Consider the following 26,402-nt stretch of genomic DNA (forward strand, 5'->3'; position numbering starts at 1 on the left):
TTCACTGTGAAGCAGAATGTCTTAGTATTTTACCTTATGATGTTAAATCCATGGCACTGAGCATTAATGCTTTACACAGTGGACGAAAAAATCAGCTTCAGTTGTAACGTTGGAATATTTGTTATTCATATCTAGGTGATTGATTGATATATATGAGTGATTTCAAACCACATTCAAAATGAAAAGGAAACAAGCCCATTTGTTGAATTTATTATATATATTTATTTATATTTTAGGCTAGCTTTGATATGAGATTTTGAACCATCTGTGGAATGAAAAAGAAATGTGACATGTCTTGGATTGGGTGGAGGTCACATAGTTTGTTTGGTTGTGCTTGTGCTGAAAAATTAGGAAGGAAGCATTTATTTCTTCTCTTTCTAATCGTATTCTCCATTTTTCCTGCTGAAAATAGTGTTCACTTTTGTTTATTATTGATGACAGGTGGCAAATTAGTGCGAGGAACATCTGTAGAGTCCGTATCGAGCGTATCTTCAGCTTGCTCTGCGACTTCACACACCTCAAATCATGACAAAAGTGACAGCTCGAAGTCTGGTAAAAAGAAGGGTTGGGTAAGTTAGCAATATGAGCACAATTTATGTTAGCCTGCAGTATATAATGCAAGTTGATCTCAGTATTGTCATTGTTTCACATATAATGTATGTTTTAGAGTAGTCAAGTATCATACCTGTATAGAAGTATGGAAAGATGGAAGAGTCACAGATGTCAACAATTAATTTCATTTTGTTTTTTTTCTAGCTTCGTAGTTCATTCAGCAAAGCCTTCTCACGTGGTCATAAAAAGAGCAAACATGGAGCATCAGGTGGCTCTGTATCAGACATAGAGGGATGTGATCGAGGTGAATGCTCTGCTCCCTCATCACCACAACTTCACCGAGCAAATGGAGGATCAGGCGACCCAGAATGTCAGTCTGTAAATAGGTTAGTATGTTTAATTATTATTTCTAGTAATGTTCTTGGGTATGGAGGAGAAAAATTCTGCCCATGAATCTTGTATATCTTGTAGAAGGTGACTCCAATACGGATGGGAGTGGGGGTCCAGAAATTCTCCCTTCCTTATTATACATTTTGAAAGAATGGAACAGGATGTGTTTTATACTTTTAAAAGAAAGATGAGAGAAGATTTTCTCTTTAAGGCTTAGTTCTCTTTTCCTATCTTTCAGAAGTGGGAAATGACAAACAGGCTTGAAAGAAAATAGAATATTATTTAATACTCTTTATTAGGGTAGACTTATGGAGAGGATGATTGAGGAAAGGATGATGAAGAGAAATACTTGTCAGAAGTGGAGGGAACAAGGGAAAGGGGAAAACCAAGTAGGTGTAAAGCTGAAGTGAAAGATACTTGAAGGATTGAGACCTGAACATTCAGGAGGGTGTGAGGCATACAAAGGGTAGAGCAAATTGAAGCAGTTTGGTATACAAGGATGATGTGCTGTCAGTGAGCTGAACCAAGGCATTCATATGAAACAATCAGGGGAAACCATGAAAAGGTCTGTGGGGCTTGGTTATGGGTAGAGGGCTATGTTTTCAGTGCATTATACCTGACAGCTAAAGATTGAATGTGAGTTAATGAGGCCATTTTTTCATTTGTTCCTGGCTTTGCCTCACTGACATGAGAACTGACAAATATATAAGGAAAAGAAAAGGAAGACATTTATTTGTGATAGTGAATAAGGTTTTTTAATATGGCTTGTTTAGTTTTAAGTATATTTAAAAGGCACAAGAATAGAACTATGGCCAAACAGCTCAGTAGCAAGACATACAAATCTTATGTTTTTTTGGTAAAGAATTAGATGCTTTGGAGAGAGGGATATTCAAGAAAATATCCATTCTGTCTTAGAAACCATCCAGAAGGGTTGGATTTAGAAGTAGGGACCCCATATGCAAAAGAATCCTTGTACTTTAATGCATCTAAAGACAAGTATGAGCATTTTGCATGCAGGCACTTGCAGTAAAACTTTTGTTGATAGATCCATCCCATATGAATGGGAAAGAAGATAATTGGTAGATTGTTAAGTATGTTTTAGCTGGAAGATAGAAGTATAATAGATAAGATTGTCAATTCAGGTAAATGATGTGTTTTTTCTAAACTAGATGTAGATGCTTAACTTTTACATAAGAAGAAGTGATAGTTTTGATAGTCTTTGTGCACCAAATCATGTAGGTAATATATTTGAGAAAAGAATTTTCTTAGGATTAGCCAGTCTGGTAAATGTTTTACCTGATCAAGGAACACTTAGGTCTTAATTCTCAGAAAAAAGTTTTGTTTTCCTATTTTTGTTTACCTTTTCATGAATAATAGGAAAATGATTTTAGTGCTTTTTCTGTTCCAAGACCAAAAAAATTTTTGTCCATCAAAAGGGTTAATCTGATAACAATTTACTCAGACATATCTGAATTTTGCAACTAAAAAGGTTAAATAAGTTAAAAGAATTGAAAACAGTTTTGACTTTTAAACAGGCATAATTGTTGTGATATTAATGGAAATATGGGCAAGAGAAAATGCCTTCATATCATATAACTTTATATAAAGGGTCATAAAGTATGCCATATCCATGGTAAGTTAGGTTGCATTCAGGAATGGCAGAGATTGCCAGACCGTTCAGACTACTTATGACACTTTTAAATTCGTTTGAATAATTTCAGCATAACAGTGTTTGTATGATACAAGAAGGAAGAAATTCAATAAAGATACGTACATTTTTGTTGCTTTTCAAAGGATAATTCCCCATGTTTGATATTGTGAGGGTAATGGGTGAAAGTGTTCATTAATTGCTCAGTCATAAGTACGTAGTTTAAGTATGTCAACTTAACTTATACGAATGCCTTAAACTTCAGAATAGTATTTCCTTTCAAGCATTACTAATATTTGACACTTTTTCTGTTTTAGCACGTGCATGGATTCTAAATCTAAGGAAGAAGATGTTGAGCTTTTGAAGTACCAACTGCGTGAAAAGGACATGGCTCTCACAGACATACGTTTAGAAGCCCTAAGTTCAGCACATCAGTTGGAATCATTGAAGGAAACCATAAGCAAGATGAGATCAGAAATGGTGTCATTGAAACAGGATAATGACAGGTTGCATAGACTAGTGTCTTCAAAATCCTTAAACTCCTCCCAAAGTTCTCTTCCTGTTTCAGACTCAATTGAGCAAAGACTCAGTCTTGGTGATGAAGTTACTATGCCTGACTCAACAGATGTGATTCTGATTGACCCAAGTGATAAAGATGGAAAGAGAGTCAGTATTACAGTTTTTATGGGGTGTCATGGTGATTATGATAAATATATTAACCCTGTAGATGGACTGACAGCAACTGAGTGTGTCATAGGTGCTATTTCCGTAAGTGGAAAGACCAAATGGGACATGTTAGACAGTCTTGTTAAGCGCATTTTCAAGGAATATATCTTGAGAGTTGACCCTGTGTCTAATCTAGGCCTCAGTGCAGAGTCTATCTTCTCGTATCATATTGGTGAAATTGCCAGAGGCCGTCATCCAGAATCACCTGAGCTCCTGCCTTGTGGATACCTTGTTGGAGAAGTGACGAACATTAAAATTATCCTTAAAGGAGCTACAATAAATCATGTTGATGCTTTAGCATTTGAGACCCTGATTCCTAAGTCAATTGTACAGAGATATATGTCACTCCTCACAGAACATAGGAGAATTATCCTCTGTGGTCCCTCAGGTACTGGAAAAACATATTTAGCTCAGAAATTGGCAGAGTACCTAGTCACTAGAATGGGGAAAGATCCATCACCAGGATACATTGCAACATTTAAGTAAGTACAGTACTTATTTTAATTCCTATATCAGAGTTTCAAATAGGGAGAACTGTTTACCTTGGATTTTCTGAAAAATTTTACCTTTGGGGAAGTTGGGGGATTTCCCTTTCTTTCATCTTGATTCTGTTCTGTAGCCATGTATACCACAGCAGCACTGATGTCAGGCTGTATATCCTCAAACTTGGCTCTGTTTTCAAATTGCCTTTTATTTTTCCCTTATGTCTTATCCCTGTCTTACCTTTTATTCCTCCTTAAATTTACCATGTGTGTTCTTGCAGAAAGAATTTGCATTCTTTTCATGATTATATATTTTATTTATGTATTCAGGTAGAGATGACTTCCTTGCAGTAACAAAACCAGTATACATATAGATTGAGCATTTACATAAGGTCTTCATCATTTAAAGGTTTGGAGATGAACAAAAATATGAATTAAAGTTCAGATCAGTTCATGTTGCTGTAACCCCAGGTGAGGTATACATGATATGGTTACAGGATTCAAGTAAAATTTGATGACTATTAAGGTTTTAAAACAATAAGACTTCTCAAGTGATGATATTTGCCTGCACAGTCTGTGATTTTGTTGTATATGTGTGAGGTCGTGTAACATTTTAAAATGAAATCAAGAAATCATATTTGCTTTGTAGTAAAATATCAAGGCAAATAGATGTAATAATTTCATGAATAATTCATGATAATGAATTTGAAATGGGCTTAAATTATTTGAGGTAGAATTGGAATATATGTGTAGTAAAAGCCATTCATTTATAAAATGAAAAATAATCTTCATGTTCTGATATGTATAATACTTTTTCAACAGCGTTGATCACAAGACTGGAAAGGATTTAGGAGCTTACTTGTCACATATTAGTGACCAGTGTGAGAATAACAGTGCTGATTTGCCTTTGGTTATTATATTAGACAACTTACACCATGCTGGAGCCTTAACTGATGTGTTTAATGGGTTTCTCAGTGCTAAATACACTCAATGCCCATATATAATAGGCACCATGAATCAAACCACATCATGCTCAACTACGAACTTACAACTGCATCATAACTTCAGGTTTGTATAACTATAACCAAGTATGATTATTTCATAAAAAATTTTGTGAGAAATGTGGTTGTTTTGTGTTGCAAGAAATAAAAACTTTACATCAAATTTACTTTCATTGGATCGACAGCTTTAATGATTTCTAATGCTTTTATATGTGACATTTAAATAAAAACATTTGTTTTCAAACTCTAAAGATTAATACTAGGAGCACTTTAATAAATTTCTAAACATTTTACTTATAGGTGGGTGCTCATGGCGAACCACATGGAACCTGTGAAAGGTTTAGTAGGCCGTGTAGCACGAAGAAAATTAACACAGGTTGAGGTTGAAGCTGGATCAAGACTACCACGGCTACAACAAGTTCTTGACTGGTTACCACGTTGCTGGAGTCATATCAACAAATTTTTAGAAACTCATTCATCTTCAGATGTCACCATTGGTGAGGAATTAGAAATTACATCTGTACCATCCATGTCCCAAGGGGTAGGGGAGAGAGAATACTACCATCATATCTCATAATTGTCTTAGAAGGAAACTAAAAGGGGTGGGAGCTGAGGACTTGAGAAAACACACACACACACACACCATATTTCAGTTTTAAAAGTGGGAACAAAAGAAGGAACTACACAAGGAGTGCTCATCCTCTTCAAAGGCTCAGTATGGAATGTCTCAATGTGTATGGATGTAGCCAGGATAACAAACGGGGGATAGGTAATCTGTTTGGCGAGAGGAACCTGGGTGTTCTGGTTGTTCATAAAATTAGCTCAAGGGGAAGGGGAATAATGGTGTGGAAATGTCCTCAGGGTAAAGTCTTGGGTTAGTGTGGGAGCATGAGGAATTGTAGGAATCTGTAAGAGTGTAAGGAAGTGAGTTCCAGACTGATGTGGGTGAGAGTGAAAGTGGGTTACAAGATGTGTGAGTGTCAGTGCTTTTATTCTTGGCAGAAAAGAATAAGGGAGAGAGCCAAGTTTTTGGAAGGAGATGAGTGAGTTTGTCAGTAGTTTTAATACAAGGGATTGAGTATTAGTGATCAGTGATTTGAATGTAAGAGTTGGTGATGTGGCAGTTGAGGATATAATTTGGAGGCATGGGATACCCAGTGTGAATGAAAATTGTGAAGAACATATGGAGTTGCATGCTGTTTGTTTGATGATTGAGAATACTTGGTTTCAAAAGAATAGACCTACATACATATATGTGGGTGAGTGGTGCTGGGGATCATTGTAAATACTGGACTGGATACTACTGATAGGTATACAAAGGAAATACTTTTGGATGTCAATATTCTGAGAGGTGCAGCTGGTGGAATATCTGATCATTTCTTGGTGGAGGTGAGTGTGAAAGTCTGTAGTGGCGATAGGAAATAATTCGAAAATAATGTAGAAGGAAAGAGGATAGTGAAAGTGAGTGAACTTAGTAAAAAGGCATGTTTTTGGGGATACTACAAAAGACTGGGTGAAGATTTGCACATGGTGAGTAAAAGAAACAAGGGGAGTTAGCAAGGAATGGAAGGTATATAGGAAAGCATTGCTGACATGTGTTGCTGTAGTGTTTAGCATTCATAAGGTGAGATGTGGGTGTATGAGAAAGGATAATGAGTAGTGGGATGGGGAAGTAAATTTGCTAGTGAAAGAGAAAAGAGAAACATACGAGGGATAACTGAAAGGAAGGAGTGCTAGTGATTGGAGATATACAAGTGGAAATGGTAAGAGGTCAAGAATATGTAGGGGCTGAGAAAGCAAATGAGAAATGCAATGAGAGATTATTAGCAAACTTCAGGGAGAAGGAGAAAATGTTTTGGTTGGGGTGAATAGTGTTAGGAAAACAAGAAAACAAATGGGAATGTAACTGAGAGGAGCACATGAGGAAGTGGTAACAGGTAAAGAAGGAAAGACGAGGTGGACTGGACATTTTGAAGGATAAATGATTCTGTTACTGATAAGTTAGCAGACATGGGTATTTAGGACGTGGAGCAAGAATATTGTGTTGAATGGCTTGGTGAATAGAGAAGAGAAAGTGACAGTCTTGCATAAGATAAATTGTGGCAAAGCAGCTGGAATGGATGGAACTGCAGTTGATTTTCACAAGGAAGAGGATGACGTTTTTTATTGATTGGTTAGATGGGCTTTTTAATGTATATGTGATTCAAGGTGAGTTGCACGAGGTCTAGTAAAATGCCTGTATTGTGCCATTATATAAAGGCAAGGGAGGCAGAAGTGAATGCTCAAACTACAGAGATATAAGTTTGTTGAGTATGTCTGGCAAGGTATACTGGAGATTTGTGATAAGAGGGTGTGACATGCTCTGAGAATCAGCCTCTGGAAGAGCAGTGTGGCTTCAAGAATGATAGAGGATCTATGGACCAAGTATTTACTTTGAGCTGTTTGTATGAGAAATATTTGGAGGCAGAATGAGCTTTGTATGTGGCATTTATGGACCTGGATAAAGCATATGATGGGATTGACTGAGATGTCTTGTGAAAGGTGCTGTGAATATATGGTGCAGGAGGAAAGCTACTAGATCCAGCGAGGAGTTTCTACTGGGAGAGTAAGGCATTTGTGTTAGTAGGATGGGAGGAAGAGGATGAGTGATTTCAAAATAAGGTAGGTCTACATAGTGAATTGAGTCTAGGACCGTGCATAATATTGTAGCATAAACACAAGAAACAAACACCATGTGTTAGCAGTTTTATCATATTTTACATAGACTAAAAATGTTAGTAAAATGAGTAGTGAAAATAGGTTTCATATGGTTTTGAAGTTGTGCTGTATTGTGCAAGGAATTTAAGCACACCATGTTATGAATGTCTGTTTTTGATAATAGAACTGAAGTTATATTCCTGATGTTTGTTAATTGAGTTTCAGATTTCCTGGACTGAAAATGACTTTGAGCATCTTTAAAATTAATAATATGACCAAATAATGATAGTTTTCCTTGAAGCAATTACCTAGCATATGTTCCATTAAAGATTCAGAATTGTGCTTCAGTTTAGTGTTCACTACAGAAAAAGGGTCTAAACATTGTGAAATACTTGACTTTAAGCATATTTTAACTCTATGCTCCAGAGAACACAAAAGTAAATTTGGAAAACTTCAAGAAGGAAATTTTTTAATTGTAAATAAATAAGCCATATATGAAAAGTGCAGGCTCATATTGCATTTTCAGGGCCTCGCCTTTTCCTGTCCTGCCCTGGCTCTTTAGAAGGTTCACAAGTTTGGTTTACAGACCTATGGAATTATTCCCTCGTGCCCTACTTGGTAGAAGCAGTCAGAGAGGGACTTCAGTTGTATGGGAAGAGAGCCACATGGGAGGTATGATAATCTTATTTTGTTTTTGTAACTATAAGTGTAGAAATAATGCATGTAAGAGGTTGGAAGTTGTGGACACTTACAAAAGGCTGAGTAGTTGTCATACCTTTGAGTGGGATGGAGCTTAGGATGGGAAATCACACCTGCAGGATGTTAAATTTGGTTATGCAAGATATATGCTATTGTTAATGAAGAATAAGTGATTTGAAAAGATTTTTACAAAGTGTGACAGGGTAAGATTAATAATTGCAGAGTTCAAGTGTGAGAGGTTTAGAGTATGTGTAATGGTTGCATATGTGCCAAGAAGTGATAAATAGAACTTTAAAATGTTTTTTAGAAAGAGTTTGAAAGAGCAGTAGAAGAAACAGAAAGTTTATGTGTTGAAGGAGTCTTCCAAGGAATTTCACATGGTGGTGATCTTCCCTTCTTGGCTAGACTCCCTTAATGTGAGTCCTGCTTACAGGCCTTGTACTTATTTGCAACCAAATTTATCTATCCACCCTCCTATGCTTCCATTTCATGTGTGGCAGGGTGGCAGCAGGAATGGATGGAGGCAGCATGTATGACTATGTACATGTGTATATATGTATATTGGAAAGGATCACAGTTTTGCGCGTGATCAAGATATTCCTATGAGTCCACGGGGAAAATGAAACACGAAAAGTTCCAAGTGCACTTTCGTGTAATAATCACATCATCAGGGGAGACACAAGAGAGAAATATAACGGTCAGTTGATATACATCGAAGAGACAAAGCTAGGACGCCATTTGGTAAACATGTGATTGTCCAAAACATGTTTTGGACAATCACATGTTTACCAAATGGCATCCTAGCTTCGTCTCTTCGATGTATATCAACTGACTGTTATATTTCTCTCTTGTGTCTCCCTTGATGATGTGATTATTACACGAAAGTGCACTTGGGAACTTTTCGTGTTTCATTTTCCCCGTGGACTCATAGGAATATATGTATATGTATATGTATACGTTGAAATGTATAGGTATGTATATGTGTGTGTGGGCATTTATGTATATACATGTATATGTGTGTGCATGGGAATTTATGTATATACATGTGTATGTGGGTGGGTTGGGCCATTCTTTCATCTGTTTCTTTGTGCTACCTCTCTGACGCGGGGGACAGCGACAAAATATAATAAATAGATAAATAATTATTTTTTTTATTTATTTTATTTTTTATTATACTTTGTTGCTGTCTCCCACGTTTGTGAGGTAGCGCAAGGAAACAGACGAAAGAAATGGCCCATTCCCCCCCATACACATGTATATACATACGTCCACACACGCAAATATACATACCTACACAGCTTTCCATGGTTATAATTATTATTATTATTATTATTAATATTCATTTAATTTATTTATTATACTTTGTCGATGTTTCCTGCGTTAGCAAGGTAGCGCAAGGAAACAGACGAAAGAATGGCCCAACACACCCACATACACGTATATATATAAATGCCCACACGTGCACATATACATACCTATACATTTCATTACTTACTCAATCAAACCACCTCACACTACATATTGCATATTGTCCTCATACATCTCATTTCCAACACATCCCCCCCTCCTCCGCACAACCCTCTATAGCTCATGCCTCACAACCATATAACGTTATTGGAACCACTATTCCTTCAAACATACCCATTTTTGCTCCGAGATAACGTTCTCACCTTCCATACATTCTTCAGTGCTCCCAGAACCTTTGCCCCCTCCCTAACCCTGTGAACCACTTCTGCTTCCATGGTTCCCTCTGCTGCTAAATCCACTCCCAGATATCTAAAACACTTCACTTCCTCCAGTTTTTCTTCATTCAAACTTACCTCCCAATTGACTTGTCCCTCAACCCTACTGTACCTAATAACCTTGCTCTTATTCATGTTTACTCTCAGCTTTCTTCTTTCTTACACTTTACCAAACTCAGTCACCAGCTTCTGCAGTTTCTCCCCCGAATCAGCCACCAGCACTGTATCATCAGCGAACAACAACTGACTCGCTTCCCAAGCTCTCTCATCCACAACAGATTGTATACTTGCCCCTCTCTCCAAAACTCATGCATTCACCTCCCTAACAACCCTATCCATAAACAAATTAAAAACCTATGGAGAAATCATGCACCCCTGCAGCAAACTGACATTTACTGGGAACCAATCACTTTCCTCTCTTCCTACTTGTACACATACCTTACATCCTCAATAAAAACTTTTCATTGCCTCTAGCAACTTGCCTCCCACACCATATACTCTTGATAGCTTCCACAGAGTATCTCTATCAACTCTATCATATGCCTTCTCCAGATCCATAAATGCTACATACAAATCCATTTGTTTTTCCAAGTATTTCTCGCATACATTCTTCAAAGCAAACACCTGATCCACACATCCTCTACCACTTCTGAAACCACAGTGCTCTTCCCCAATCTGTACATGCCTTGACCCTCACAATCAATACCCTCCCATATAATTTCCCAGGAATACTCAACAAACTTATACCTCTGTAATTTGAACACATCTTTTATACTCTTTGCCATTGCACAATGGCACCATGCATGCATTCCGCCAATCCTCAGGCAATACCATCCAAACCTGCCACCTTGCTGGCTTTCACCATCTGCAAAGCTTTCACTACCTCTTCTCTGTTTACCAAGCCATTCTCCCTGACCCTTTCACTTTGCACACCACCTTGACCAAAACACCCTATATCTGCCACTTTATCATCTAACTCATTCCAACAGACCTTCAAAATACTCACTCCATCTCCTTTCTCACATCACCACTACCTGTTATTACCTCCCCATTAACCCCCGCCCCCCTTTGTTGTTGTTTCATCGGTTCCAGCAGCTTGAAGGCTGCATTACAATCAGTAGAAGGGAAAAGATGGACTTCTTTGGAGTTAGGAGTTCATCAGCAGGATTGTACTCCAGTGATAAAACCTCGCCAAAGGGAATTTTACACTCAGCATAAACACAAGCAAGTGGAGTCCAGGAATGCTTATTTGAGAGCTTGAGGACTGAACATGCAGGGGGTACAGAGTATGCCTGGAATAGAGAGAAGTGGAGCATTGTGGTATAAAGTGGGCGACATGCTGTCAGTGGACTGAACAAGGGCTCATGTAGCAGCTAGGGAAAACCACAGAAAGGTCTATGAAGACAGTTTTGGTGCATTATAAATGTCAGCTAGAGAATGGATGTGAGTGAATGTTCATGTATTCCTGGCAATACCTTGCTAATGCAGGAAATGGAAGGGATCACAGTTGAATGCGTGATCAAGTATATTCCTGCGAGTCCATGGGGAAATGAAATACGATAAGTCCCCAAGTGCTTTTTCATGTAATAATCACATCATCAGGGGAGATACAAGGAAGAAATATAACAGTTGGTTGATATACAATGAAGGGATGTAGGTAGGGTACCATTTGGTATACAAAACTGATTGTACATCAGAGAATGTAGGTTTTTCCAAGTCCCTGCCTGAATGGCCTTAGAACAGGAATGGTTGAGTCATGGGTTCAAAGAAGTCATATGCGAAGAGGGGATATATATCTCCGTTCTTGTAACAGTGGCCTCTGCTGTATATGTAACAGAGAGAAAAGCATCAGAGGAAGAAATGCAGCAACCTTCCCAAGGAAAGAAACAAATAATAATATTGTAAGTTAGCCCAGTTAGCTTTACTAAAAAAAAAATCATATTTGTAAGTTAGCCCAGTCAGCTTTACTAAAATGTCTATACTGAAGCTTGAAGATGGCAAGTGAGGGAGGTTCAGGCAGAAAAGAGAAAAGAAACATAGGTGTTGTCAAATGAACTGATCGATGGTGTGACCATGTAACTGTAGTGTGAAGGATTGGAGGTGAAAAACAAATTGAAAGTGTCAGGAGAGTGGTCCTGACTGTCTGAAATTTAGAGTAGGAGGTAATTTGCTCCAAATCTTGAAGAATGGAACATGTGAAGGTTTCAACACTTACTATCTCTGTAACAGATTTCAGCAACTCCTTATGGTGTATGTAGAGGACCTCTGCTTGAGGATGAGGGGAAATCACACCCTCTTTACAGGAAGTAAGATGATAGAAGAAACTTGTAAAATTTTTATAGTTAAGACAGCAGTAGGTAAAACAGAGGAAAACTGTTTGGAGATTAATGAAAGCATCAGGGGACAGTTGAATCTCCAAGAGAAAAATTTTATGAGAGGTACGAGCCAGATAATGTTCAACAGAATAAAGGTTTGTAGAAAGACCATGAGTATTAGAGAAATGTTGCTGCACAGCACAGCAACATAATATTTATCTATCTAATCTATATTTTTGTTACTTTTCTCAGGATCCCACCACTTGGATCACGGAAACGTACCCATGGCCCCCAGGCACCCATGCTGGCCCACAGGCCCTTCTGTCTCTTCGGCCTGAGGATGTAGGATATGATGCCTTAGCACCAACTGTTGCCTCTACAACACAAGATAAATTTAAGAGTGACAGCCAAGGAGAAAATGACCCATTGGTAAGATTTGTTCCTTAGAAATATTAATAAAATTAGGAAGGGATGTATTTGTTTTAGAATATTTATGGATCTTTTCTTAGGTACACATTCATATGTACACAAGTTATTGAATGTTTGTGTGTGTTTCTATAATATCTGTCTAGACAACTCACAATGCATTTTGCATATATTCATATTCATAACTCAGACTTGTGCTATTTTACAATATTTTTCATATAAACTATCTCTATCTATATCTCTGATGCCTGATCCCTCTGGGAATTCTCATTAAGGGGTGGCCATGGTAAAAGAGTCTCCACTTATCTCTGTCCATTCATGTCTCTGTCGCATAGACCATTCCATGCATTCTTCCACTTTTTCTCTCCCTCCAGTATTCCTCCGCCCTATTTGCCCACATCACAGGTGGTCTTCCACTCACACTAACTCCTTTAATTGTACTGTCAAATACTCTTGTAAACTCCCACTCTTGCATTCTTTCCACATACCCAAACCACCTCACAGTAGTACGTTTCACTCCCTGCCATACCACATCTCTCATACACCCTTTCATATCTTTCTTCATTCCATCTAGTCATACCACGTGCTCTTCTCAAATATCTCATTTCCACAGCCTAGATTCTTGACCTCTGTGACTAATTCCATGTCCTTGTTTCAGCTGCTTAGGTCAGGGTTGGGAAGACTATGTTGTCCTTTAATCCTCTCTTCACTTCCATACTTAGACCTCTACCCTTCATTATTCTATTAAGGGACCCAATGACTTCTACCCTGTATGCTGTCTTCCTTATCTCTCATTCCATATCACCACCCTTACCCAAGACAGCTCCTAGATACTTAAATTCTCTCACTTTTTCCAGTCTTTTTCCCCCCATATTCACAGCACAGTGTAGAACACTTTCATCTTTCACTCTGTATGGTTTACAAAATCTATACTTTCGCTCTGTTTCCTTTCAAACACCATTACTTTATTTTACTTGCATTTACCTTCAATTGCCTGTGCTTACACACATCATAAAACACACTTAACAACCTTCCAACTCCTCTTCACTCTCAGCAAGCACAGTATCATCCACAAACAGGCTTGCCACTAGCCACCATATCTCTGCCACACTCCATCTCTGCATCCCTTTTCCCGAGTTTTGCTTTCATCTCTCTTATCACTTCATCCTTATATATATATTAAAAAGCTACAGTGACATCACACAGTCCTGCCTCACACCTACATGTATCCCAAAACTTTTGCTCAGCTCTCCATCCACTTACACATGCATTTGCTTCTCTGTAGAAGGCTTTCACACCATCCAACAGTTGTCCTGTACCATATATCCTTCATTCATCCCACAAAGCATTCCACTCGACCATCATGCACTTTCTCCTGATCCATAAAAACTGCATGCAGTATTTTGCTAAATACTTTTCCCCTGTCATCTTAACTACCAAAAATCTGATCCATAAAAACTGCATGAAGTATTTTGCTAAATACTTTTCCCCTGTCATCTTAACTACCAAAAATCTGATCCACACCCCCTCTACCTTTCCCTAAAACCCCCTTGCTCTTCACTTATTCTGCATTCAGTCACTTCCATCACTCTGTCAGTTAATATTATTGCATACACTTTCCCCTATAATAGCTACATACATCCTTAGCACCTTTTCCATTTCAGATAACCTTAAATCTTTAAACAGTTTTTTCATGTAAAACTGGCCAGCATTTAAATAGTTGAGGTAGTGCAAATTACTATATTATTCATAAAAGGGAAGCTATCCCATTTGTCAGATTTTGTAACATTTTAGGAAAATAGTTATGACAGTGAAGATGGTTGAACACTGTACATTTGAGAGATTATAATATCATATCTTTTAATGTAAAATAATCAGAATCAGTGATACTGGTTTGGTTGTTCTAAGAACGTTTTAGTGTATGTAAATAGTTAATTAATTATCAATAAGTACCCCAGGACCAATTATTATGAAAGAGTCCTGCTGTTACCCACAACCTTTCTAAAGGTTCCAACAGCTCAAAGCTGTGCTACTTCCAGTAGCAAGGAAATATAGACTCCTTTGAAATGAGAAGTTCTTTGATAATCTTGGTGTAACCTTGACTCTATCAGGATAAAAGATCCCTGTTTGGCTTTTTCCACTGTTCTTCCTTTTTGAAAGTTAAACAGGTGGGGAAGATTTCCAGCCCCTTAGTTGCCTTCTACGACATGCTGGTGATACACAAGTAGTATTCTTTAGCAACTCCCAGCGTCAGCAAGGTAGCATCAGGAAAACAGATGAAAAAGGCCACATTTGTTCACACACAGTGTCTGTCATGTAATGTACTGAAACCACAACTCCACATCCAGGCCCAACAGACCTTTCCATGGTTTACCCCAGATGTTTCACATGCCCTTCTTTAGCCAGTTGACAGAATGTCAACCCCAGTATACCACATCATTCTAATTCACTCTATTCCTTGCATGCCTCTCACCCTCCTGCATGTTTAGGCCCCAATCTCTCAAAAAATTTTTCACTCCATACTTCCACCTCCAATTTGGCCTCCCATGTCTCCTCCTTCCCTCCACCTCAGACACATGTATCCTCTTTTTCAACCATTCCTCAGTCATTCTCTCCATATGTCCAAACCATTTCAACACACCCTATTCTGCTCTCTCAACTGCACTTTTTACTACCACATATCTCTCTTACCCTTTCATTACTTAATCAAACCACCTCATGCCACAAAATGTCCTCAAACATTTCATTTCCAACACATGCATCCTCTTTTGTACAACCCCATGCCTCACAACTTTATATTACTGGAAATACTATTTCTTCAAACATACCCATTTTTGCTTTACGAGATAACATTTTCTCTTTCCACACATTCTTTATCATTCCCAGAACCTTTGCCCCTTCCCCCACCCTGTGACTCACTTCCACTTCCATGATTCCATTCGCTGCTAAATTAATTCCCAGATATCTAAAACATTTGATTTTGTCCAATTTTTCTCCATTCAAACTCACATCCCAGCTAATTTGTCCCTCTAACATGCTGAACCTAATAACCTTGCTCTTATTCACATTTACTCTCAACTTTCTTCTTTCACACACTTTTCCAGATTCAGTCACCAACTTCTGCAGTTTCTCACTTGAATCAGCCACCAGTGCTGTATCATTGACAAACAACAACTGACTCACTTCCTAGCCCCTCTCATCCCCTCTCTCCAAAATTCTTTTATTTACCTCCCAAACAGAGGGATACGAACCCTGGGTAGGGCACTTGGCTGCCACAGCCACATGGCAGTTAAAAGACACACTAGATTTCTATTTTTTATGTGTGTCCCAACCTTATCTTGGTGGGGCTAGCATGGACTTTAATCTCGCATAGCTCTGATGGTGTGACAAATATGTTGATGGAAAGACAAATTTATACACACAACAGAGATATGAACCCTGGGTACGATGCCTGGTTGCCTTGGCCACATGGAGGTGATACTAGATTTCTAATGTATTTGCGTGTTCCAACCTCATCTTGGAGGGGGTAGCATGAACTTTAATCTTGCACGGCTCTGGTGGTGTGGCAAATATGTTGGTAGATAAATGTAAATACACCAACGAGGGATAAAAACCCTGGGTAGGGTGCCTGGCTGCTGCAGCCACACATAGGTTAAAAGACATGTACCTTAGATTTCTAGTGTTTTTGTGTGGTCCCAACATCATCACAGTGGGGGGTAATCTCACATGGCTCCAATGGTGTGACAAATATGTCGGACAGACAAATGTGTATACACCAACTGAGGGATACGAACTCTGGGTAGGGCACTTGGCTGCCTTGGCCACACGGAGATTAATAGATGGGGTGAAGGAGGATACTGAGTATTTGGGCCTAAGACTGATGGCATAGCACATAATAAATCGGATGTGTGGCATATGGGTGTTAATATGCTGTCAGCAGCCTGAACGTGGATGATGAGAAAGTCAAAATGATTCATGGAGTAGTCTGTGGAGCTCGTCTATGGATGGTGGGCTTTGGTTTTGGTATATTATGAGTAACAGTCAGAGGGTGGATGTGTGCAAATGAGGCTGCTTTTTGTTTGTACCTGATACTACCTTGCTAAGGCATAAGATACAAGTAGGTGTAAATAAAAAGTTTTTCCTTAAACTTTGTTTTAAGGAGTGGTTATTGAATGGTTTAAGAACCCTAAACATGCATTTGAATTGTGCTTGTATTTTATGTATCTCATAACTGAAGCTTTTAGAAATTGTTGACCTCTAGAAAAGTTCATTATTTTCCTGAAAAATTGCTGAGCTTATCAAATGTTTTTTACGAAAGCTTTGAGCATATCCATATTCTCTCTCCTTACAGTTGAGTATGCTTATGAGACTGCAAGAAGCTGCTAATTACTCAAGCCCTCAACAGGACTCTGACACAACATCACTAGACAACATGGAAAACCCCCTTGAGTCAACTATTTGAAGAGAAATTATTATTGTATGTATGCAAAATAAATTAGAGACAGACCAACTGAAAACAAGTAGAGTAAAAAATTTGAATCCAAAGAAAATGGGGAGGGGGTACAATTGCATGGAAATAAAAAGAATTATTGCTTTAAAAGCCTGAGAAGTCACGGGTATTTCTAGGGTTCTAGTCAAGCCTGGTAGCTTGCTATCAGGCATGAATATAATAAGTGCTGTAGGCCCATTTTCTGATAAAGCAGAAATAACTTTTTTATTTATAAAGATGTGGTGTTTGTCATGGATTAAGTTGCAGCACAACTGAGGGTTATAACAGTGATGCAGGTTTATTTAATTTTGTCACTTTATGTCGATGTTTATAACTTCTCGGAGTAAGCTGTATGAAGAGCTAAGTCTTGCCTACTACACTCTAGTTTAAGATAGCCAGCATTTGCTACTCCTGTCCACTCATTCTGAGTATAGAGCATGGCATGGTTCCTACTCTGTACATTGTTGGCATCTGTGTGTGATGGGAAACGGGATTGTGAGTCCAGCATGATGTTATCATGGAGGCTCAATTGTTCCCCATCAACATTCATAATATTGTATGAATTTAAGGTAGCTCAATTTTTTTCCATTGGATTGCCTAATGTTTGTGCTGATGTTTATAATATATATGCTGTCCTATAGGACATTTTATTTTAGATTTGATATATTTCAGAGATCTATATTACATTTAATGCACAAATATATTTGTGGAGGAATAGAACTTCCATGTTAAGGTTCTTCCAAAGTCTTTGAATATTAGAATGTAAATACTTGTGGGTGGGTAAAGTGGCTGAAAGCTTTAATGTGGTGTAAATGTACTACTTGTGGTAGATTCATGTTTTTGATTGCTTATTAATGACATGAAGCTTCTGCAGATAGATTTGGAGCTCGAGGAATAATGCTCTACAGTTGCTCCAGGCATTTCAGATCTTTGGTTTCTGATATGGTGTATAGAGTTCTCTGTAAATGTTAATTTTAAACCAAAGCCAAGCGTACCAGTGTCCTTAGCTTCTGTGCCTGAGAGCTAAGATAGCAGTAGCAGTTATTGCTCCGAGGCATGTGAATATAAAGTTATCTATTTTTCCTTTTATTTTTTTCCTCTTCAAGCTCTAGAAATTGTAGCTTGATATTTTAGCCTTTATGCCCAAAGTTGCCAAAATCTATATTGTTACTGCCTTTTGTCTTTTTTAAAATGTTGTACATATTGTAAATATTTCGTATGTAGGAGCCTGACTTGCTGTTTGATGACAAGTGTGTGTACTTTGCAGTATACAAAACTGAATGGACCATATGTATGTTATCTGAAGATTGTATAATTTGATACAGTATATCCTTGGGATGTCATGAGAAGTTTGTGATATCAGCAACAATTATATTTAAGGATTTAACAGTGTTGAACCCACTTTGTAAGTAAAGCGCTTCATTGATGTTGACATCACAATAGTCATGATAGAATCCAGCGTATGCAGGGATTCAGCATTCGGATTACCACCACATTTTTGTTAAATGTACATGGAGGAAGAGGAAATTGTTCCCTCATTTCCATTTTTATACATACAAAATGGCATTTTTAAATATATTTCTTTTCAAAATATATATTGTTTTTATACCTTTCTTAGAATGAGGGAAAGAACTATATGGGCTGTTCTTTGTCTGTTCCTTGGTGCTACCTTACTGATGCAGGAAACGGCAATCTAGTGTAATAAAGTATATATATCTATTATAGTTGATTGCCCTTTCCCCAAGTCAGCAAGGTAGCACCAGGAAACAAACGAACAGCCCATCCACTCATACACACACACTCGCATATATATTTATTTATATTTTATTATACATAATCGGTTTCCCACGTCAGCGAGGTAGCGTCAGTAAACAGACGAAGAACGGCCCATCCACTCATATACATGTATTTGTACATAAATGCTCACATATGCACATGTACAGTACATATTCATACTTGCTTGCCTTCATCCATTCCTGTCACCACCATGCCCCAAAGGAAACAGCATCACTAGCCCCTGCTTCAGTGAGGTACTGCCAGGAAAAGACAAAAAAAAGGCCACATTCAATCACCCTCAGTCTCTAGCTGTCATGTGTAATGCATCAAAACCACAGCTCCCTATCCACAAACCTTTCCATGGTTTGCCCGAAATGCTTCACATGCCCTGGCTCAGTCCATTGACAATGTCGACTCCAGTATACCACATCATTCCAATTCACTCTGTTCCTTGCATGCCTCTAACCTTCCTGTATATTCAGGCCCTGTCCGCTTCTCCTTGTTCCTTCCATCTCTGACACACATATCCTCTTTGTCAATCTTTACTCATTCATTCTCTCCAAATGTCCAAACCATTTCAACACACCCTCTTCTGCTCTCTCAACCACACTCTTTTTATTTCCACACATGACTCTTACCCTTTCATTACTTACTTGATCAAACCACCTCACACCACATATTGTCCTCAAACAATTCATTTTCAATACATCCACCCTCCTCCATACAACCCTATCTATAGCCCATGCCTCACAACCATATATTTGGTCTCTGAGATAACAGTCTCTCCCACACATTCTTCATTGCTCCCAGAACCTTCACCCCCTCCCCCACCTTGTCACTCACTTCCACATCCATGGTTCCATCCACTGACAAGTCCACTCTCATATCTAAAACCCTTCACTTCCCCAATTTTTCTTCATTCAAACTTACATCCCAACTCACTTGTCCCTAAACCCTACTGAACCTGATAACCTTGCTCTTATTCACATTTACTCTCAACTTTCTCCTTTCGCACACTTTTCCAAACTCAGTCACCAACTTCTGCAGTTTCTCGCACAAATCAGCCGCTAAAGCTGTATCAGTGAACAACAACTGACTCACCCCCCAGGCCCTCTCATCCTCAACAGACTGCATACTCGCCCCTCTCCCTAAAACTCTTGCATTTACCTCCCTAATCACCCCATACATGAACAAATTAAACAACCATGGGGACATCACACACCACTGCTGCAGATTGACCTTCACTGGGATCCGATCACTCTCTTCCTACTCGTATACGTGCCTTACATCCTTGGTAAGAACTGTACATGCCTTCATCCTCTCAATCAATACCCACCCATATAATTTCCCAGGAATACTCAACAATTTTATGCCTCTGTAGTTCGAACACTCACCTTTATCCCCTTTGCCTTTGTACAATGGCACTATGCATGCAATCCACCATTCCTCAGGCACTTCACCATGATCCATACATACATTGAATATCCTTTACCAACCAATCAACACAAGTCACCCCTTTTTCTAATAAATTCCACTGCAATACCTGCAAGGTAGCATCATGAATGGATGAATAAGCCTTAGAGGGAAAAATATATATACCATCCTGTCTGAGGATCCACTTCTTTGTGGCATAAGCACAGGAAAGTTGAGGAGTACGTGTTCAGTATGGTAGTTGCAACCTAACCACACATTAATCCACTTCACAAATCTAGGCTATTACAGCGGTGACACTTATTTATGTACCACAAGTTGGCTGACGCTTTTTTTCATACACAATCACCATGACCCTGTGTTAGCAAAGTAGTCCCATGTTAGCAACATAGCACCAGGAACATGTGAAAAAAGGCCAGTGCACTAGCATCCATTCTCAGGTTGTCCTGTGTAATGCACTGAAACCACAAATTAAACTTTCCAGAAGCTACACTAAGGAGCACCTACACAGCTCCTTACATACTCCCATATGATGAACTGAATCCACCAAACTCCTAAGGAAAGGAAGCTTCACTGAACTCAAAGCCACCACCACCAAAAACAGCAGGACTAGTTTCTCCAAGGCTACCTGCAATGATAAACACATTTAATTGAATGATTTTGTTCATCATTTATCAGACACTGCTTACACACTTATCTCAAAACTACAACAGATACATCAGCACCTCATGCACCTTCACATACTGAACCAAATGTGCCAAACTCTGGTGATGCATCTCCATTGGACTCAGCAGCATCAGCTTGCACAGTGGCAACTGCAGTAAAGAAAAACACAAATTCATTCAAAAGTTTTTTTACTCAGCCAGTACTGAGACAGAGTCTTGTCCAGTCAAAGTTTTTTCTTTTTATTAGATAGTTCCACCACCTCTCAATTCCATTTCAAAACTCTATAAAAAATAAACTAACCTTTGCTGAAGTGCAGGTATGACGAGGCTGTACCCTAGTTCTGACGTGCCAAGGCTTTGTCCAAGAATCTGGTGCAAGTAATGCTGCACTATTGGATGTTGACCATCACTTCCATTGTCCTCTCCATGTCAGAATCCTTATCCATGGTGATTTTTTTTTTTTTTTTCTGCATTCATGGGAAACTTGTGTTGATGGTCAGTGATTGTCTAACTGCCCTTCTGCTTTGGCATCAGGTCATTCACAACTGCTGCATGCTCCTTTTCCTATTCCTGCCTCTGCATTCTCTCCCAATATCTGCCTGGACTGAGAAGGTTATGAGAGTCCTCTTTAGGCAGAAGTAACACCCACCAAGCATGCTGACCTTGAGATTCATATTCCGCGGTTTCCACTACTCGGCCACGAATTATGAAAATTTGGAAAGAAAATTTAAAAAATGAGGTACAACAGAGATAACCACAAATCTATGAATCTTCCTTTCCTCTTGCTTATTTGCTGTTTCCCGCAATGGCAAAGTAGCTCCAGGAAGGACAAAGTCCTTGCTTGTCCCCATCCACTCTTTGGCTGTCATCAAAAGCACAGCCCCCATCCAAAACTGGGCCCCACAGACCATGGATTTCCCTGGTAGCTTCATATGCCTTGCTTCAGTCCACTGACAGCTCATCAATCACCTATTTACCACAGTGCTCTAATTCAAAGTATCCCATCCACACCTTTCACCCTCCTGCATGTTCAGTCCCTAAGCATTCCAAATATTTTTCAATCTATCTTTCCATATCCAGTTTGGTCTCCCCCTTCTCTCTTTCCCTTACACTTCGGAATCATATAACCTCTCTGTCAACCTCTCCTCACTTATTCTCTCCATGTCTTCAGCTTTCCAATTTGTCATTTGAATCTGCTGTGTCTTCAGCAGACAAAAGACTTACTTCCCAGGCCAAGACCCTTACATTTACTGCCCTAACCACCACATCCATTAACAAATCAAAAAGCCATGACAACATCACACATCCCTGCCACAAACCAACCCTTACCTATAACTACTCACTCTCCTGTGCACCTACTTGCGCACACACACACACACACACACACCTAATGCTCTTGATGAGAACTCACTGCTTCTTGTAGCTTTCCTCCTACACCAAATATTCGTAAAACCTTCCACAGGGATTCACAATTAACCCTGTCATATGCTTTCTCCAGATCTATAAGCACCACATACAAATAAATCCTTCTGCTTTTCTTAAGTACTTCTCACAAGTATTCTTTAAAGCAAACACCTGATTCACACACCCTCCACCAATCCTGAAACCACTTTGTTCCTCCCCTAGCCAGATGCTCTGTACATGCCTTCACCCTCTTAACTACCACTCTTCCATACAAGCAGCTAACTTATACCTCTTTAGTTCAAACCCTTGCCCTTATACAGAGGTAAAATATTCCATCTATCCATGGGCCTATCATAAGAAATTCACCTGCAAAACCATCCACTCCATCTAACTTAACACTTTTCATCTTACACAAGCATTTCACCATATCTCTCTTCACCACTTTCCATGACTATCACTCTGCATGCGCCCCAATCCATACACCTTACATCCACGAACTTATCATTGCCACAATCAACAATCCTTCAAAATACTCCATCTCCCCACTAAATACTACTACTTCCCCATTTACCCTTTTCAGTGATGTTTCCATTTGCTCTCTTGAACTGCCTTCCAAAACATCTTATCCTTCCTGAAGTTGAAAGATACTCATTCACCCCAACTTTCATATGCCCTCTAATTTCATCCCCTGCACCTTATACTTGACTTTCATCCACTTTCTTCTGTACATCTATCATATACACCCCTTCCTTGTAACACCCATACATCTCTCTTTTCTCTTTCATTGGCCATTTTACTTAGTCAACCAACCTCTCAAACTCACCTTCCACATGCCACACACTTTTCTTTCTCATGCCAGCAGTGCTTCCTTAAACATTTCCTATTCCTCATCCACTCCTCAAGCTTCATTCAGTCTCATCTTTTGCTAATCCACACTCAATCTCTCCTGATATTTCTTCACACAAGTCTCTTTTCCATGCTCACTTACTTCAAATGCATATCATTTCATCTTTTCCAAAAAACCTTTGCAAATCTTCCCCCTCACCTTCACCAAACATCCCACCACCCGCCCCTCCCATTATATTCACATCCAATGATGCCCATGTACCATCTTTCCCACTCACCCATGCATATTTGTGTATGTCCCTCTTTTATACCAGGTATTCCTAATCACTCGTACTTTATCTGCTTACAACTCCACAAGTTGTCTACCATTTCTGGAAATTCACCTCACAGAGTATTCCATGCCCCTCAATTATACCCTCAACTGTCACATTACTCTCACACTTAAATGACCCATCACTAATACCCAGACTCTGCCATCAAAACTGCTGCCACATTCAATCAGCTGGTAAAAAAAAAATGCCTCATGGCAGGGTGCATAAGCTTTAACAGTCATCCATCTCAAATAATCCATTTTTATCTGCATCCACCACATCCTTACACTCTTTCACACATTACCATAACTGCTGCAGCAGTAATAATACCCCTTCCTTAGCTTTTGCCCTCACACCAACTCCTGACTAAGATATTCCCAAACCATTCTTCCCTGTTACCTTTGACCTTGGTTACATCCACACACACATTCAGACACCCTTAGCCTGAGCCTTCAAGGAGAATGAAAGCTCCTTGCTTGGTTACTTCTTTTAGAAAATGAAATACAATTGTGTGAGGAGTATTTCCAATCCCCAGCTCCTTTTACTTGCCTTCTAGAACAAATGGAATATGGAAAGAGAACTCTTCCCTACATTTGGGATTATATTTATTTATCATACTTTGTCGCTGTCTCCCAAGTTAGCGAGGAAGCCCAAGGAAACAGACGAAAGAATGGCCCAACCCACCCACATACACATGTATATAATACACGTCTACACACACACACATATACATATCTATACATTTCAACGTAAACATAAGTATATACATACACAGACATATATATATATATACACATGTACATAATTCATACTTGCTGCCTTTATTCATTCCTATCGCCACCCTGCCACACATAAAATGACAACCCCCTCTCCCCGCACGTGTGCGAGGTTGCGCTAGAAAAAGACAAAAAAGGCCACATTCGTTCACACTCGGTCTCTAGCTGTCATGTATAATGCACCAAAACCACAGCTCCCTTTCCACATCCAGGCCCCACACAACTTTCCATGGTTTACCCCAGACACTTCACATGCCCTGGTTCAATCCATTGACTGCACGTCGACCCCAGTATACCACATCGTTCCAATTCACTCTATTCCTTGCACGCCTTTCACCCTCATGCAACTCCAGTGTACTGAGCATACTATTAATGAATAAAAAATATTCATGTAAAAACTGTAATTACCTAGTTTATGGATGGCACCTTTCTATTTGACATGAAATAAATTTTTTCAGGAATGCATAATTACAATGTGCATAAGTAATACAGGGTGTGGGATTTTGGGTGTAAGACCTATATCTCCATCTATTTTACACCTTCATAGAGGACAGGGCTTTAAAGGGAGGGAAACCGAGATAAAATCGCACAAAATCAAAACTGGATAATTTAAGAGATGCATTCCTCACCCTTTTGTTGAAATCTTGCAAAGATTAAATGAACTGAAGAGAAGCCTTTGGCACTACACACAAGAATGTTAAAAAGTGTCTGTCCCACAGATGGTTAACTGAGCTATATTCAGTTCATATGTCAACATACAAAGCAAATGATTCCATAAATAAACAAGAAAACTTGCCTGTAAAGTACAGAAATGAGAGGTACCTAACTCATACCAATACCTACAGCACATTCCTCACTCCTTCCCCAGACCCACCATAATGTGGTGTACTTTACCTCCTTACCCATTATTTTCATTCATAGAAATATGTAAGCATAAGACATTCCAGTTGTAAATCGGTAAGTACTTACTCAACTGTAAGCATTAAATTAGAGATTGTATCAACTCCCATGTGTGAAAGTTGAGAATAAATGTGAATAAAAGTAAAGTTATTAGGTTTAGTAAAGCAGAGGAGCAAGTCAGTTAAGGTATGAGCTTGAATAGAAACAATTTGGAAAAACTGAAGTGTTTAGATAGCTGAGAGAGAGAGAGAGAGAGAGAGAGAGAGAGAGAGAGAGAGAGAGAGAGAGAGAGAGAGAGAGAGAGAGAGAGAGAGAGAGAGAGAGAGAGAGAGAGAGAGAGAGAGAGAGAGAGAGAGAGAGAGAGAGAGAGAGAGAGAGAGAGAGAGAGAGAGAGAGAGAGAGAGAGAGAGAGAGAGAGAGAGAGAGAGAGAGAGAGAGAGAGAGAGAGAGAGAGAGAGAGAGAGAGAGAGAGAGAGAGAGAGAGAGAGAGAGAGAGAGAGAGAGAGAGAGAGAGAGAGAGAGAGAGAGAGAGAGAGAGAGAGAGAGAGAGAGAGAGAGAGAGAGAGAGAGAGAGAGAGAGAGAGAGAGAGAGAGAGAGAGAGAGAGAGAGAGAGAGAGAGAGAGAGAGAGAGAGAGAGAGAGAGAGAGAGAGAGAGAGAGAGAGAGAGAGAGAGAGAGAGAGAGAGAGAGAGAGAGAGAGAGAGAGAGAGAGAGAGAGAGAGAGAGAGAGAGAGAGAGAGAGAGAGAGAGAGAGAGAGAGAGAGAGAGAGTGAGAGAGAGAGAGAGAGAGAGAGAGAGAGAGAGAGAGAGAGAGAGAGAGAGAGAGAGAGAGAGAGAGAGAGAGAGAGAGAGAGAGAACATGGCAACGAATGGAATCATGCAAGTGAGTCATAGGGTGGATGAGGGGTGCAGGTTCTGGGAGCACTGAGGAATGTGTGGAAAGATAGGTCACTATATGAGAGGGCAAAAATGGGTATGTTTGAATGATAGAAGTCCCACAATGTTGTATGAATGCCAGGCATGGGCTATATATATGGATGTGCGAAGGAGGGTGGCTTTGTTGAAAATAAAATGTTTGAGGTGGTTTTATCATATAAGGAGTAAAAGAGTAAGAGAGAATTGTGGT

At 39.2% G+C, this 26,402-nt stretch overlaps 1 protein-coding gene and 1 long non-coding RNA gene across 16 annotated transcripts in view; one reads left to right on the forward strand and one right to left on the reverse strand.

The window, feature by feature from the left end:
- Positions 1-18,760, forward strand: part of LOC139753686 (uncharacterized) — a 661,673-nt gene extending 642,913 nt beyond the window's left edge. For all 15 annotated transcript variants that reach the window (XM_071670482.1, XM_071670373.1, XM_071670454.1 and 12 more), the window contains 8 exons: positions 442-569; positions 757-938; positions 2,908-3,798; positions 4,621-4,866; positions 5,100-5,296; positions 8,023-8,168; positions 12,505-12,681; positions 17,030-18,760. In XM_071670482.1, the coding sequence (XP_071526583.1) occupies positions 442-569; positions 757-938; positions 2,908-3,798; positions 4,621-4,866; positions 5,100-5,296; positions 8,023-8,168; positions 12,505-12,681; positions 17,030-17,140 (2,078 nt within the window). In that variant the 3' untranslated portion in view covers positions 17,141-18,760. The remainder of the gene's footprint in view (positions 1-441; positions 570-756; positions 939-2,907; positions 3,799-4,620; positions 4,867-5,099; positions 5,297-8,022; positions 8,169-12,504; positions 12,682-17,029) is intronic.
- On the reverse strand, positions 18,380-25,574 carry LOC139753731 (uncharacterized). The gene is made up of 2 exons (XR_011713757.1): positions 21,341-25,574; positions 18,380-21,189 (listed from the first exon to the last, which is right to left on the reverse strand). It is a non-coding gene; the product is annotated as an uncharacterized lncRNA (long non-coding RNA).
- Positions 25,575-26,402: the final 828 nt, after the last annotated feature.

Source organism: Panulirus ornatus, chromosome 2, assembly GCF_036320965.1.
Source record: "Panulirus ornatus isolate Po-2019 chromosome 2, ASM3632096v1, whole genome shotgun sequence".
NCBI classification, from domain to species: Eukaryota; Metazoa; Arthropoda; class Malacostraca; order Decapoda; family Palinuridae; genus Panulirus; species Panulirus ornatus.